Source organism: Cottoperca gobio, chromosome 20 (genome assembly GCF_900634415.1).
Source record: "Cottoperca gobio chromosome 20, fCotGob3.1, whole genome shotgun sequence".
NCBI classification, from domain to species: Eukaryota; Metazoa; Chordata; class Actinopteri; order Perciformes; family Bovichtidae; genus Cottoperca; species Cottoperca gobio.
In genome coordinates, this window is record NC_041374.1 from 5255045 (window position 1) to 5270085 (window position 15041).

The window sequence follows — 15041 nt, forward strand, 5'->3', positions numbered from 1 at the left end:
ACGAATGAATATACATATACTAACATACTTACACCTTACCCTCATGAGCTGTGTATGTATCATTGCAGGAAATTGTGATCCAGAAGCAGCCAGGGGAGAAGCTTGGCATCAGTATTCGTGGAGGAGCCAAGGGTCATGCAGGAAACCCCTTTGACCCCACAGATGAAGGCATCTTCATCTCTAAGGTTCTAAAATTATATTTAAATTATGTGCCATAACTTTGCAATTCAATACATTTATTTATTTCCAGAACCACTACATACAGTTATCAGTAATTCATTCAAATATCAAAATAATAAATATTCAAACAGGTGAGTTCGAGCGGTGCAGCAGCGAGAGACAGCCGGCTGCAGATTGGGATGCGTATCCTCGAGGTGAACAACCACAGCCTGCTGGGGATGACGCACACCGAAGCAGTGCGGGTGCTTCGAGCTGTCGGAGACTCTCTGGTCATGCTGATGTGCGACGGGTTCGATCCACAAAAAATGACTGGTGTGGAGGTAAGACGCCACACGCAGTTAGATTTGGACAAAATTGCCAGCAGTGTTGATAATCTGTTTTAAAGAGCACTTTTTTAGTAAATCTTTAATTAACACTCTTTGTCCTTTTCCAGGCGTCTCCCGGCATCATTGCCAACCCATTTGCAACGGGCATTGTCCGTAAGAACAGCATGGAAAGCATCTCTTCTATAGACCGAGACCTGAGCCCGGAGGAGATGGAGATCATGCAGAAGGTACGATACAGATTCTGCACTGGACTATATATCTTCACTGATTTTATATATCTTAATTACCAATCATCTGTGCAGTTAAGGTCGGGTTATGGATAAAGCAATCATGCATTGTTAATGCAAGACAAAGCACAACATACGGGAAGTAAACAGAAGTAAACGGTATACCAGGAATCTCTCGGCCGATTTTTGTAAATGCATTGTTCAAGTCAACACGTGAATCAGCTGTTTTGTTCAGCGATCCCGTCACACCAACACTGTGCCTCCACAGCAGTTTGGTGTTAGCAGGTGGAGTTCGACTCCCTCCAAACCATGCACACCCCCACATACCCATCTTTTCACCGCAGCACCCAGAATGCGCCAACACAGTTGTTTATTTTGTTCAGATGAGCTTTTGGGAGACTGCCCGTGCTAAAGGAATGTAGGCGCTTGTTGCTTTATAGAATGCTTGTTTCTCTTCCTCGGCGCACTTTGATCATTTTTTTTGTCATACAACCTTTATCAGAGCAAATGCAGTCAGAAAATCCTTTTATATGGAACTTGCATTGGTTTGAATGCTTCCGCTAAGATTTACAGGATGAATAATAACTGTTAGTTGGGATTGTAAGGATCTTAAATCTCGCTTTTCCCCCAGGAGTCTGAGATGGTGAGAGAGACCTCACAGTGGGAGCGAGAAGAGATGGAAAAAGTGGTAAGTGACATTTCTAATCCATGACTGTTCTGGGATACTAGAGGTAAAATTGTATCGGGTCAGATCAGCACATAGATGGCAAGATAATACCGTTTCTGCTCCGTAAACAAATGCAGACCACGAGTCCACACGATACTTTAGGCTGGAGCTTTTAGAGGCAGCATCTCAGGTTTGTCTGTTATCGGGTGAATGAAGCTTTTCCTCTGCACCCTGTGTGGGTATTGTGTTTGACAGAACTATTCCTGCAATGTCCCATCTTGCATGCTTTTTTTCTGCTCCCATAGCTAATGAATAGAGTACTTTTTAATGTGTGCGGATTCTATCCTTTTTTCCCCTTCTCTTCTCTTATCTGTCTTTACTTTTGGTGTGTTTGGTGTGATTTAAAAAAAACAAATCATCTCATCTCCATTCCAATTTTCCACTGTTGTTTTTCACCTCTTCACCACCTGTACCCTTTCTTTCCTCTTCTGTAAATCCTTGATTTTTCTCTTTTCCACCTGTCATCGCATCACTGTGTGGCTGTGTGTGGTTGGGTCTCTTCCCTCCTGTACTCTCCTCCTCCTTCCCTTCCTTTCTTGGTGAAGGAGCGTATGCGCTTGGAGCGTGAGGAGGCAACTCGCCTGCTCGAAGAGGAGACTGAGGTGAGACACTCCTCATCGTCAAGTCTGCAGACAACCTTCCTGGAAGTCTGATCAAAAATAGAACGGCACGACCTCCACAGGATTTTACCGTTATTCACCCCGCTAAGGGAACATAAACTCTTATTTAATGGTTTTCTTATATAAATCAGTCTTGAACCACATTAAAATGGCTTCTATTTACTGGAGTCATATCCAGTTAGAGTATTTCTGCTCCTGTGACTTGTCTGGACAGTGTTTGTGATTGTGAAGGCAGCAGGTCGGTCGGTGAGAGGATCCATGAGAGGTAGCTTAAAGTTCCATGTACATTACGCTCTCATAACTCCTCACAATCTCTTTTTAAAAGTATGCAGCTCTGTGTGTCAGGTGACCACACAGTAGGGACAGCTGTACACATGAGGTTTTAGGAAGGACTAAATTAAGGGGAAAATTGGTTCAACAATAATAAAATTAAAATAAACAACTGTTCCCATTTCATTAATGTGTTTTTGTAAAACGCAGAAGAATACGTCACCCCGGGCTTGGGGAGTTTCTCTATCCGGTTCACATTTACAATACAAAGTGTGCAGTAGTCGCCTCCAGTTAAACCGTTTCACTTTGAATAGATTCTTCTTCTTGTTGTGTAATAAACCTCAGCCTCGTCCCCTTCTCACCTCTGTTCCTCTTCGTTTCTCTTTAGAACATTGGCACTGGACCTCTAAAACTTGACTACAAAACCCTGGCGGCTCTGCCCACCACCAGTCTCCAGAAGCTCAACAGAGTAAGTGTCCCGTTATGTTCTAATGTCTCCGGTCAGCGCTAGAAGATTTTTTACACTAACTATTATGAATCCTATTGGGCCTTCAAGGCTTAGAATAGACCTCTTCATGGAATCCCTTGGGGGTTTTTTTTTCCTGGGGAAACTCTGAGTGTACCCGTGCCGACCAGTTGCCCCTCCAGGAACAGGAATGTTAACCCTCCATGTGCAAAACCCCAAATCAACAATACTGACTGTGGCACCAAGGCCAAACTCGTACAACATGCCACGTCAGCGTGATGCAATCATGTCCTACATCAATTAACGAGAGCGAATGTGACCAAACTGGAGCGAAGAAATAACACGAGGATCAACGACTGATCAACGAGGTTAGAGAACAACCTCTGAAGACCAAGAATAAAGACCAGACAATAAAAAGAGAGTGGCAGACGAATCTGTTGAAGAAAGAATCTATAAAGTACGGGAAGAGGTGGACTTGAAAGGAAGCATGGTCAAAGTGTGGGTGTGTGAAGGAGGTGGTGAGATGGGGGGGGGGGGGAAGGGGACAGCTGCCCACTATCAACCAGCCTATCCTCTGCGATATTTTAAACCTGCATCTGGCTCTGCATTGGAGGGAGTCTCTTGGGTGGGTGGGGTGTTAGACGGGGAGGGAGTGTATCCTCGAAGAGGGACAGACGAGTGTTTCCGTCGGAGGTCCCAAAGTCCTCTGAGGAATAAGTTTGAGTGGACATACTGCGCTGTCCTGTTTCCATCCCACCGTGAGTATAGAGATGTTCAACGGGTGAGAGGTGACTGTTTTTTTTTAGGTTTTATTATTTTCACTTCCTGACTTGATTCTGATCCAGCGGAGTATCTGCGTCAGGTGTCAAACGGAAGTACTGACTTTAAGACATGCTTTGCTTATTGATCCTTTTATTAACATTTGGGTCACGTAACTTTAAATAGACGGCTATCAGGACTTTATCAGCTCTGGCCTTTTAGATTGTCCGGGAGAACTTAGACGATTTGCTGCTCGGTGTCGGGTAGTCCTGGATTTAGTTTCATCGTTGTTGAAGTTTACAGTCCACCAACCTTTATGAAGACGGATAAAAGCGAAAGATCTAGTGGTAAAAGTAGTCGATTATCTATTCTCTTAATTAAATGTTCTTCTGAGAAGTAATTACTATATTATTGTACAAGTGTGGAGTAAAAATGATTCAGTTCCTGGTTCCCAGCATGGCCAGCTCAGAGTGTCGGCATGCTGGAACCATCAGCCTCGCTCTCCTCTCTCGCACCAAAACCCCCCCCAGCTGTCCCTCGCAGTCTGTGTCGGAGCCAAAAGGGCACTCGTTCACATTCCATCCCACTGACCCTCATCACACCACATACTCTTATAGTCAGCATGTAGCGAGCCACATAACTGCCTCACAATGCTTGTTGTATTTTTAGTCTGGCTATTTTAATTATCACCAGATAGGTCAAGGTCACGTCTCATACATTTCAAAGTTATCAGGGTCGATTTGAGGCATCTTTTGGCGTCGGGGTTTGTAAAAACAAGACTTGGCACTTCAAGTATCATGTTTCTTTACATGGGTTGGGTATATCTTCTCCCCCGCTACAGTGACATCACATGTTCTCTACGTTCAGTTCAGTAGGAGTGGAAGATGTGCTGGAGCCCGAATGTCTCGCTGATCTGATAATATGGTTATTTAAGGCCGAGGCCTGGACGGCAGTAAAGTGTCCAGTGGCATACATCAGCACTTGAGCAAGTCTTGAATGATGCGTAACTAAGACACTTATCTTTAAGGCTTCTGGGAAGATTTAGTGATGTGAGTAACTGTTTTAGCAGCTAGAGGCTTGTGTGTCACGTGTCTATTATTATGGAAGTACATCATCAGGCAGGGGAATTACTCTTCTTCTCATCGTATGTCAGATTTATTTTGGTGGTAACGAGGCGTTTTTATTTGTTAAAAGGTTGTCTGACTGTCAGGCTTACTTCAGGAGAATAGAACATGCCTGCCTTAGTGGATCTCTTCTCACTAAAGGAGCACTCTGATTCATTACTAGTTGGATCTTGATGTAGTGGGTTTGGCCTCTGAAAGGCGCGACATTGTGAAAAAGAAGTCGGACACGACAAAATAACGTCAGACGAGTTGTAAACAAAGCAAAGCTTATTTGTAAGGAGAAGAAGAAAAAAAAAAAAGCAATGATTACACAAACTGTCTGATTAAACATCCATTCCAGTTCAACTTTGACCTACTGTGCTGGAAATGTTGGCATATATAGTTATCCTGTCCTCTATACTGTTTTTAAAACGTTCAGCTTTTATTCTTTTGAAATTCCACTAGTGAAAATGTCCTCTGTGTGAGTGAAGCTGTTCCTCTCAGTCCTTCTCATCGCTGTCACTTTACTGTATCTGTCCTCCTTCTTTCCTTTGCTCCTGTCCAGTTCTCTACTTCTGTAAGTCTGACTGCTCCCATGGAGGCTCCCCTGCAGGTCCAGTACGGAGCTCCTTTAGAGCCTCTGGGCTTCGGCTTAGCCCACCCAACAGAACCCCTCAACCACATGGACCCCGAGTCCTGCCCCAGTCTGAACACAGAGCACGATTATCTTCATGGATCCCAGTTCTCCCCTAATGGGACCGCGACTACTGACAGTGCCGGCTCATCAACAACCATTAATTCGTCAACATTTGCACCTGAAGAAGAGGAAGAAGAGGAAAACCTGGTGGACTCTCAGCCTATCTGCTTCAAAGAGAACCCTTTCTTGGTGGCCAATCGCAAAGGAAAAGGTCGTCCGTCTGGAGATCAGCTCCTGTCAGGGCCTCCGGTGGGCTACGGGAAGCAAGGCCAACTAAAGCCCTGGTTGTTCAGCAAGGCAAGCCGCCTGCCTGAGTGTGGTTTGGAGGCAGCATGGTGTGTTACTGCGCACAGTTTGTTGTGTGGCTCACTTGTGTCTCTTGAAATGGATCATACAGTTGCATCAAGACTTTCACTTTTTTAATTTGACATCAAGAAATGCCTTTCACTTTGTTTGGGTCGGCATGTATCCAAGCACCATGCATTAACAAGTGTGTATCTTTAGGAGGGATGTAGAACTGTAATAATCTACTTCTTTGAGTTTCGGGCTTTTGGTTGGGAAAAAAACAGCAGTTATTGCATGTTTGGTGACATCTCCAAGGGCCATAAGATTTAAAATCCCTACACTTGGATTAATTAGTGATAGCTTTACTATTTCCTCGAGGAGGATTAATGTGGTTTCTGTCTGTGCAAAGGTTCATAGAGGAAGCATTTGTGTGTGTGTGTGTGTGTGTGTGTGTGTGTGTGTGTGTGTGTGTGTGTGTGTGTGTGTGTGTGTGTGTGTGTGTGTGTGTGTGTGTGTGTGTGTGTGTGTGTGTGTGTGTGTGTGTGTGTGTGTGTGTGTGTCCAGGTTGTGTAAATTCATCTCAGTGTATGAGCTAGCTGAACGGGTGCATGTTTTTGCTGTGAGAACAGAGCTTGTGGCACCTCGTGAAGTATTTGGACACATAGTCCGGACCGACTGGAATGCTTGTCCCAACAGCTGCCAGGGAGGTCATAAGTCATGAAGGAACACGACCTGCAAAGACGCACAGACATGTGCACGTTTATCAGCAAGTTGGTTGAATTTACTGGAACGGGCACTTCCCACAGGACTAACCAGTGACTCTTGTGTTTCTTTACTACACTGTTTGTCATTGCTGAGTGAAAGTAGGAGCCGTTGTTAAGTGTGCTTTTGGTGTTTGATCTTTCTGCAGGCGCCTCCTTCTGATTTCACCAGGACTGAGAGCCCGATTAGGGAAGCACCTTACTCTCCCACCATCCAACCGGTGAGCAGCCTTAACACCCAGCCCTCCTCCGCCATCTTTTTACTTTATTTGATCCTTTTCCATGAGTCATGTTTCCCACAATAGAAGAGGTATTTTACAGTTGATTCTTTTCCACCCCGTAGCCCAGCCACCACTATTCCAACAGCTCCCTGTACGCAGGCAGGGAGACCCGCTTCGTAAGTGGCCCTCTCTGCTCTGCCTGGATTTTAGTTTTTAAAAACGCACATGCGTCTGCTGTTGTGTTTTATAAAACATAACTAGTTCAGCTGCCGTGTCTGCTACAGTCCTACTTGAAAAGCATGTGACTGCTTCTCCAGCTGATGACTGATGCTTTGCCTCGTGCAGACTGGATGTGCATTCAGCTCTCTCACAGGACAATAAGAAAGCAAAGTTCCCATTTTAAGTTGCTCGTGTAGAACAGATGCTATGTAAGTAGTTAAGGTAAACCGTGCTGGCGTTGCATTGTTTGATAGAGTTCTTATTTGGCCTGGCATCATCCGGTAGTGTGCACTGCTGGTTGAACCTCAAGTAGATTGTGCTGACCCAAGCATTTCATTCCATTGTTTTATTTTTTTATTTTTGTTTGCAGGCAAACCTTCATTACACTTCCACTCCAACTGCCATTGACAACACTTCATCATCAGTGAGTGTCTGCAGAAAATAACTTTTATATTCGATTAGAGTTGGAGCTCGCCTTTTTAGTACATATTGGTTATGGGTTTCCTTTAAGTAATGTATGCATTTATATTTCTAGGCATTTCTAGGCATTTAAATCTAAATAAAAACCACCGTACACAGATGAACATAATGTTGTGATTCATAGCTCCATTCATTTTGAGTTGTCATTCATCCTCAAGTTGTGTCTGAATAAAAGCTTTTCACTTATTGGTAAGGGTCATGTGTCATCTCTTCTATAAAATGTCATTTGTTTTCTCTCCAGACACGACCCGGTGCCATCCAGCCAGTCGGGCGCGCGCGGCAGAGTCCCTCCCCCGCCACTCCGGACGGCCACAGTCCTAACCCCTTCCAGCATGGCCCCTCCCCCTTCAACTCCCAGACCTCTGTAAGGCCCCTCACCACCACATAGTGTTGTTTTCTATCCACTCTCCGCTCTGTGCCTCCTACTCTGTCTGTGCAACGCCAACACACTAATAGCAGTGCAGCAGAGATGCAGATAATTGTGACGCAAGAATAATTTTTGTTTCTAAAGAAGCTAGAACTAAAAAAAAAAAAAAAAAAAAAAGGAAGACTTGTATTTGAATGCGGAAGGGGGTTAAGTCCCTGCAGGTGCTGCAGTCTGTCACCTCCAGACCTCCTACACATAGTTGGATTGGTAAATAATGAAGGAGCTATGATTTCATCTCACATCTTCACAAAGGTGCTCATGGCTTTGGACTTTCCAAGCCCTACTGTCTGTCTTTCTCTGACATACTCCCCTCCTCTCACATAAACCAGCCGCCATGCTGTTCGCCTTTTCTCCTCCGCAGTCTTCTTCAACTTTGCTGGTTTTTTTCATAGTCTACCCTCTCCTCCATGTCTCTGTCTGTCCTTCTCACCTCCTTTTCTTCCCCTTCGGCTCCTTTACCATATGAACCTACCCCACCTTCCATGCCCTCCCCCCCCTCCCAAACCTCCCCCCTACAGCCTCGCGCCCCCTCCCCCACCTCGCCCGACGAGTTCCCCATGAATGTGAAGCAGGCATACAAGGCGTTTGCCGCCGTGCCTCGCTCACTGGCAGTGCTGGAGCCGCCGCAGGTAGGCCGTGCTGCCCGGACTCCCCCGGGTCACAACGACAAAAGCATGCTGTGCTGATTGGTTGGTCTCACTCCCGCCCCCTCCTGACTGGAGCAGGCCGTCCTATAGGGAGCCTGCGCCGTGTCGGGGGGCCTGTGACGTGCTGTGACGTGTGGAATGCGTTCATCGTTGGTTTTTTGTACTCCAGTGCCATCATCTGTCCGTGCTGGTGTTGAGTCTTGATACATTCATTCATCCATGTGTGGCTCGTGTACTAATATTCGATCCCCCCCCTTTTGTTTATCGTATTATATCCCAGCTGCCAAGCAGTCTGCCTGCTCTGCACCTCTGTCTGTGTCCTCAGTCTGAGTTTACTTAACTTCACTAACCTCCTGCTGTGCCCGACAGGACCTGTATGGTGTGAGGAACAATTTCCACCCGATGCAACCTTCTCCAGAGGTGAGTGAACATATTGGCAAAACAATATTAAAAAGCACAGCTGTCTGTATTGGACCGAATATAAGATAAAGAGTAGAGGTTGCACTATATTAAAGGACTTTTTCACGTGTTCACAACCTCAGATATGTAGCCTTAACGTTGCTAAGCTAGGCAGGTTTTTCAAGTCCATTTGTAGGGTGTGTTTTAAAGATGTTTTTAGGAAGCCAGGTTCAACCTGCAGGAGTCTGTGACTGTGTGTGATGTGTTCGGCTGAATATTGAATGTAGATCTGCTGTCAGCTGTAGAGACGTAGTGAAAACACTGGTTCTTAGTCTGACAGTGTGGTGACGACCTATGTGGCCTTTTCAGCCTGAGTTGATCAACGAGGTGTTTGATGATGACATAGATGGTCAGGAGGGAGCCGGTAAGGGTCTGACCAGCATGGTCCCCCCCCGGCCCCCCCTCTCACCTGACCGGCGGGAGTATATGAGCCTGGCCGCAGTGCCTCGCTTCTCCAAGCCGTCCTGGGACCTGCAGGTACCCACCGCCTCCGCCACATCTGCAGCAGCCCTGTTCTTCGTCTGGGTGCGCTTGGCTTGATCGGTGGTGGTGTCTCTGCTCCCAGACACTGGGAGGCAGCCATGTTACTTCTGTCAATAATGGGACTGCCAGTTAATTGATCTTAAATCAGCTGATGGTGCTGGGTTCTGTTTTAATTTTAAGTTTTAAGTTTCTTTCTTCTTGGTCTGTGATGCTTTTCTCCTCTGGCATATATTGTGATATCCTCTGCTCGTTTGGCAAATGGCTCTGCGACAATGCAAATGGAAATAACATCAACTCGTTAGCAGCAACCTTTATCGTGTTGTTGTGTTTTCATTTGTAAATATTGCAGGTGCATCAGAACTAATCTTTTATCATTTTGTATTCTGTCCTTGATGTTTCTTCTAACCCTACAGAGTCCTTCTCCTGGCGGTAAGGGCAGCCCGGAGCAGCGCTCTTTCAGGGACAGACAGAAGTATTTTGAGATTGACGTGAAGCAGCAGACACCAGAGAAACCCAAACCTCGAGTGTCTCTTGTTGGAGAAGACGACCTCAAGAAAATGAGGGAAGAAGAAGGTTTGTTTGAATTGTTTCTCCTTAAGCACCCGTAGCCATTAAATAACCAACATATCAGACTCTGCTAACCTGCCATCGAAAATCACAACCCTGCGTCCGTTCATCTGCTCCCAGAGAGGAAGTTTGAGCAGCGGGCGCGAGAGTACCTGATGGATGAGGAAGAGGACGATGAGGAGGAGGACCTGGCTAAGCAGGTGGCGCAGATGAAGGCCACTGGCAAGGTGTTGCTGGATGGAGTGGAGTACAACGTGGAGCCAGTATCCACCCCAACCCAGCACTGCGCCACACCACAAAGCTACAACGTCACGCCACCGAGCTACTGTGGCAGCTCAGGGTGAGAAGCTGTATATTCTCATTACTTTACATGATTATAAATTTCTTTAGCTAATTGTGTTTTTGTATGTAGGCCTTCTTCTGTTGATGGTAAGGGAGAGTCTCAGAGGAATTCCCTGGAAGACAGCTTCAGGCTAGAGCAGAGGCCTAACTCCATGACTGGGTAACTACATCGCACACTTGGTGTTAAAATGTCTCTGTGCTGTGTTCGTGTCTGTGACCTCACTGCCTCACGTGCGTCTCGTCAGTCTGATCCCATCGTACACCGGGGACTCTGCGGCTCCCATCCGCACAGCCAAAGCAGAGCGCCGACATCAAGAGAGACTCCGAATGCAGAGCCCCGAGCTGGCTGTGGCCCCCGACAAGGACATGTCCCCTGCTGAGAAACGAGCTCTGGAGGCTGAGAAGAGAGCCATGTGGAGGGCGGCACGGTAAATAAAACATCATATTTTTGCTTTGCATTCATTTGGATAAAGCAGGAGTCAGAAGCAGGAAGAGCAGGGTACACACATGACCTTGACCAGGGGTGTCAAACTCATTTGAGTTCAGGGGCCACATGCAGCACAATTTGATCTGAAGTGGGCCGGACCAATAACATCACAGCATAATGACCTGTAAATTACGACAACACACACAATTCTCCCTTCGTTTTAGTGCAAAAAGGTAAAAATCTTTTTACAAAACATTATGAACAACCTGAAATGTATTAATATTAAAAGGAGCAATTTCAACAATAGCATCAGTTTATCATTTACACATGTGCGTTACCATTTACAGATCACAGTGTATCTACAAAGGCTTTTACTTTATGATCAAAACAACACGTTTTACACTTTGCAAAGTCATCGGGCCGCATGTCTGACACCCCTGACCTTGACTTACTGATTAAACCCTTCCATCATTGGTTTTAAGTTTTAGCGTGATGACACCTCTGTCCCAGATGTCCTGATGAACGTCATACTGGTCAATAACAAGGTTCAAATATAAGTCCACAGTTCAGTGTGTGGTGACAACACCGTCCTGTGTGTGTGGATAGTCTGTCTCCTCTCTTACTATATTCATGTCTAAAAATTGGATCTTTATTATTATTATTATTATTATTATTATTTAAGGCTCTTCTAAATGTGTCAGTGTTTTACCTTCCATTCTTTGGTTTTCTTCTCTTTTCCTTTCTGTATGCCTCTTTTCTTCCTCTCCTCCTCATCTTCCTCCCTCATCCTGGTGCACTTCTCTTCCTATCCCCTCCTCCTCCCGTCTGTCACCCTCTCCCTGACCTCGTGGGGCCCAGGCCCTGCGGCCTAGAGGAGGATGTTAGGCAGTATGAGCAGGACCTGGCTAAGAGGCTCTACCAGGCCAGAGTGAGGGCATCTCAGGGCACGGTCGAGGCCCCCCAGCCCCCCACCTCTTCCTCCTCCTCTGCAGCCTCCCAGCTCAGGTCTGCTCCTTGTCCCCAGCCACCAGGGCCAGAAGCACGGCATCGTGGGGGTGTGCTGGGGTTCTTTGGGGGATTTTGCAAGAGGCCGAGTTCGGAAAGGTCCAAGCAAGCACTCGCAGCAACACTGCGACCGTGCTTCCACTGCCTTTCTAGTGCTGCCTTGCTTCTGCACGTCTTTGCTGTTTCCATCTCTAGCTTCCCCCTCTCTCTTTTCTCTGTTGTCTCTTCCTCCCTGCAGCAGTCTTTTTATTTGCACCTTGCTGTTCTCTTGATTTTCATACTATTATTTGTACTAACACATCCCGCAGTAAGTTTGCAAGCTATGTGTGAGGGTAAGCCTACTCGCAGTAGGTAGTCCTTTTCCTGGAATGCCTCCCTTCTTATTATACAACTGAATTAAACTGGTTGTTTATGACAGCAAACCAGGACAAGGAGCACCCAAAATCAGTAGTGATCGGCACTACACCCACCTGTAGCGGTGTGTGCCTCCGTCAGTTATTGTCTCTGCATTTGTTTCCTTATTTCTACGACTATTTTTCTCATGCCGCTTGTTCCTCTTGTAGAATGAAGTCTCTGGAGCAGGATGCACTGAAAGCACAGATGGTCATCGCCAAGTCTCGGGACGGAAAGAAACGTGGCACACTAGACCAGCTGACGGAGTCTCCCTCGCCCGCACCCACACCCTCTCCCACACCTATGGAAGGTAGGAAGCTGCTGTTTTGCATAGCTGTGACCCATCTATTTTTACTTAGTAACTTTTGTTTCGAACTATATGAATAGTCTTAACTTGCTTATTCACAAACAAATACAATCTAAAGCCGCCTTTCTGTCCTAACTTCACATTTCCTGTTTTCCTCTGACAGAGCTCAATCCTCGAGGAGTAACCTCTCCGGGCCGGCTGGTAAGAGCTTAACCTTTCTCCTTAATTTTCACTTTGTTTTGGACAGATTTTTCCACTGACCTTTGTGCTAGTGTGAACGAGTTACTGTATCCTTTGAACGGACTAGGAGAGCTTGAGTCAGCAAATATAAAAAAGAAAGTCTGTAACACTGACTTTGCAGTTTAATTTAAGGTGCTTTTATTTGAGAAACACATAAAATTGTTGGTTTACAAGCTGGTAAAGGGAAAAAAGTAGATTTGTTTCCAATCACATTGGCATTAATCCACCATCTTGCTCATTGTCATTGTAGCCGAGCTGAGAACACACACAGCTCTCTCTTCATATGCCACAACTGGCTGTTTGAATCACCCATTAGCCTCTCTGCCTCCCACCTCCCCTTTTTCTATTTTCTATTTTCTCTTATTCCTTTTCCTCTTCTTTGTCATTTGCCTTCTACACCCTTTTTATACTTTGTCCAATCCTCCTCCTATCCTTGTTTTCCTCTCTCCCCTCTTCCTCGTCCTCTGCTCATTCCTGTTTGCTATCCTTCTAGTCCCTGTCGTCAAAGAAGTTTGACTACCGACAGTTCGCTGCCATTCCTTCTTCCAAACCCGTATTCGACATCCAGGTATTGGCTGCATGCTGAGCTCCAAAGGCCCCAGCCTCCTCCCTTCCCCCTGGCTTTCCCTGCTGCCTCCCCTTTTAGTTTCTCTGTTTATCACGAGGCATCAGTGCGACTAAAGTGTAGGTTTCTGCTCCATGATTGATCAGTACTTCCTGCTCTGCACTAATGATTGGCTCACTAATTCTTACTTTTACAAAGAGAGACTTATTCTACATAAAAGACAAATCAGCCTTGTTTCTCCCTCCCATCCCGACTCCCCACTTCTTTCCCACTTACCTCTCACAAATGTAAGAGCATCCATAGCAGTAACCCTTCACACCTACTCTCAGCTAACTAACCAATCACAGACAGGTCTTGAATCCCACTTACCTGAATTGGTTCCGGAGGTGAAATGTCCACAAACTTTGCATCTCATCCACTCTCACATTCACTTCCATCAGCTGTCTTGTTCCACGCATGGGTCGCAGAGGAATAACATCCTTTATCAGATCTCCTGTCATGCTCTGGCTGAAGGGTCTCCTCCTGCTCTATCATTAGGGGGGAAGTTTTGTGCAGGTTTGTGTGAAATGGGTCATCTCTTCTTCTCTGTGCGGAAGAAGAGATGGGCGGGAAAGCACGGGCAATCCTGGAGTGGTCGTCTAATCTTTTGGGGTCAAGTATCGGTGTTAGTCTGCGCTCCAGAGTGTGGGATGTCGTGTGGTTTGTTTGTATTCTCCCTTTGGTGGACGCAATTTAATTGATATCACTGTATGTAAGTGTTTGCATAATGTTTCCTGCATATGAATTGACAAGTAGTGTCTAAAGGCTATGGTGTTGATTTATATAAATAGTTGTGCAGAACAGTGACTCTCGGGACCACCACGATCTGCAAGGTGTGGTCACATGCCAGCAGAACTTATCACTGATATGAGAAGTATGACATTGTACTTTACATTAATATACATGCAAACATGATCTGGTTAAAGTTCCTAATGTGTCCTGTAAGATAACATTAGCTTGTACTGCCAATAGTAAACATGCTAGCAGTAAGGCTAGGTCAGTCACATGATTCTCGGTTTGCAGGTTGTTGTGGTCCCTGAAGTCTCGGGGTAGAATCAACAGCCTCTGAAAACTGATAACAAGAGGATAACATTATCAGTGTATGTATTAGCGTCAACACAAAGACTATTTAACGTGCTGCTTAGTTTTGTTGTGCTCTGGTGACTCTGGTTGGTGCTGTACTGTTGCTCTGTTGGCTGTCTCTTTGTGGATGTGCCCACACGACAAACCCTGGAACTGATGACCTAACTTAACCTCCCTTTCTCTTAACACGCCAATCTCTCCTGGAGGAGTATTTGAGCGGAGGTGCTCTGGCTTTTGTGGCTCTGACAGATTGGGAGCTTCAGCTGTCTGCTAAACCAGCAGTGAGCGGCTGGCACTTCCTCTCGCTGCCAGCTCGCTCACATGGTGATGGCTTCCCCTGGGATGCAGGTGACTGAAACGCACCCGCCGCTCAGTTATTTACCGTCTCTTCTTCTCTTCCAGTCCCCTGACACAGTCGATGACCTGCAGTTCATCGACGACGGCTCCAGCAACCCAAGTGAGTACTTGAGCTTGCAAGTAATTCAAGTTGAACTAAAACAGGCTTTGTGAAAGGGATGAAAGTGAGGAAACGGGGTGCGGACAATAAGTAATTTATTACCTTAATTTTTTCTATCCCCTTTGATTCAGGTGACTACCTGGGATAAGCAGCTCCTTTGGTAGGATCCTGTGTGCATGTGTGTGATTGTACGCCTGAGTATTTAAGGAACATTTGAGAAGAGTGTGCTGGTCTGTGCATTTATACTCTAACCTGCTAG

At 45.9% G+C, this 15041-nt stretch overlaps 1 protein-coding gene across 1 annotated transcript in view; it reads left to right on the top strand.

The window, feature by feature from the left end:
• The window catches only part of scrib (scribble planar cell polarity protein), a 59247-nt gene that overhangs the window by 41272 nt on the left and 2934 nt on the right, over positions 1-15041 (top strand). The window contains 22 exon segments of the mRNA XM_029458101.1: positions 69-185; positions 312-500; positions 614-733; positions 1365-1421; positions 2006-2062; positions 2739-2819; positions 5244-5672; positions 6571-6642; positions 6765-6818; positions 7232-7285; positions 7583-7705; positions 8287-8397; positions 8785-8835; positions 9771-9930; positions 10045-10264; positions 10337-10426; positions 10512-10694; positions 11552-11698; positions 12262-12401; positions 12562-12599; positions 13132-13206; positions 14728-14782. Of these exon segments, the coding sequence (XP_029313961.1) occupies positions 69-185; positions 312-500; positions 614-733; positions 1365-1421; positions 2006-2062; positions 2739-2819; positions 5244-5672; positions 6571-6642; positions 6765-6818; positions 7232-7285; positions 7583-7705; positions 8287-8397; positions 8785-8835; positions 9771-9930; positions 10045-10264; positions 10337-10426; positions 10512-10694; positions 11552-11698; positions 12262-12401; positions 12562-12599; positions 13132-13206; positions 14728-14782 (2623 nt within the window).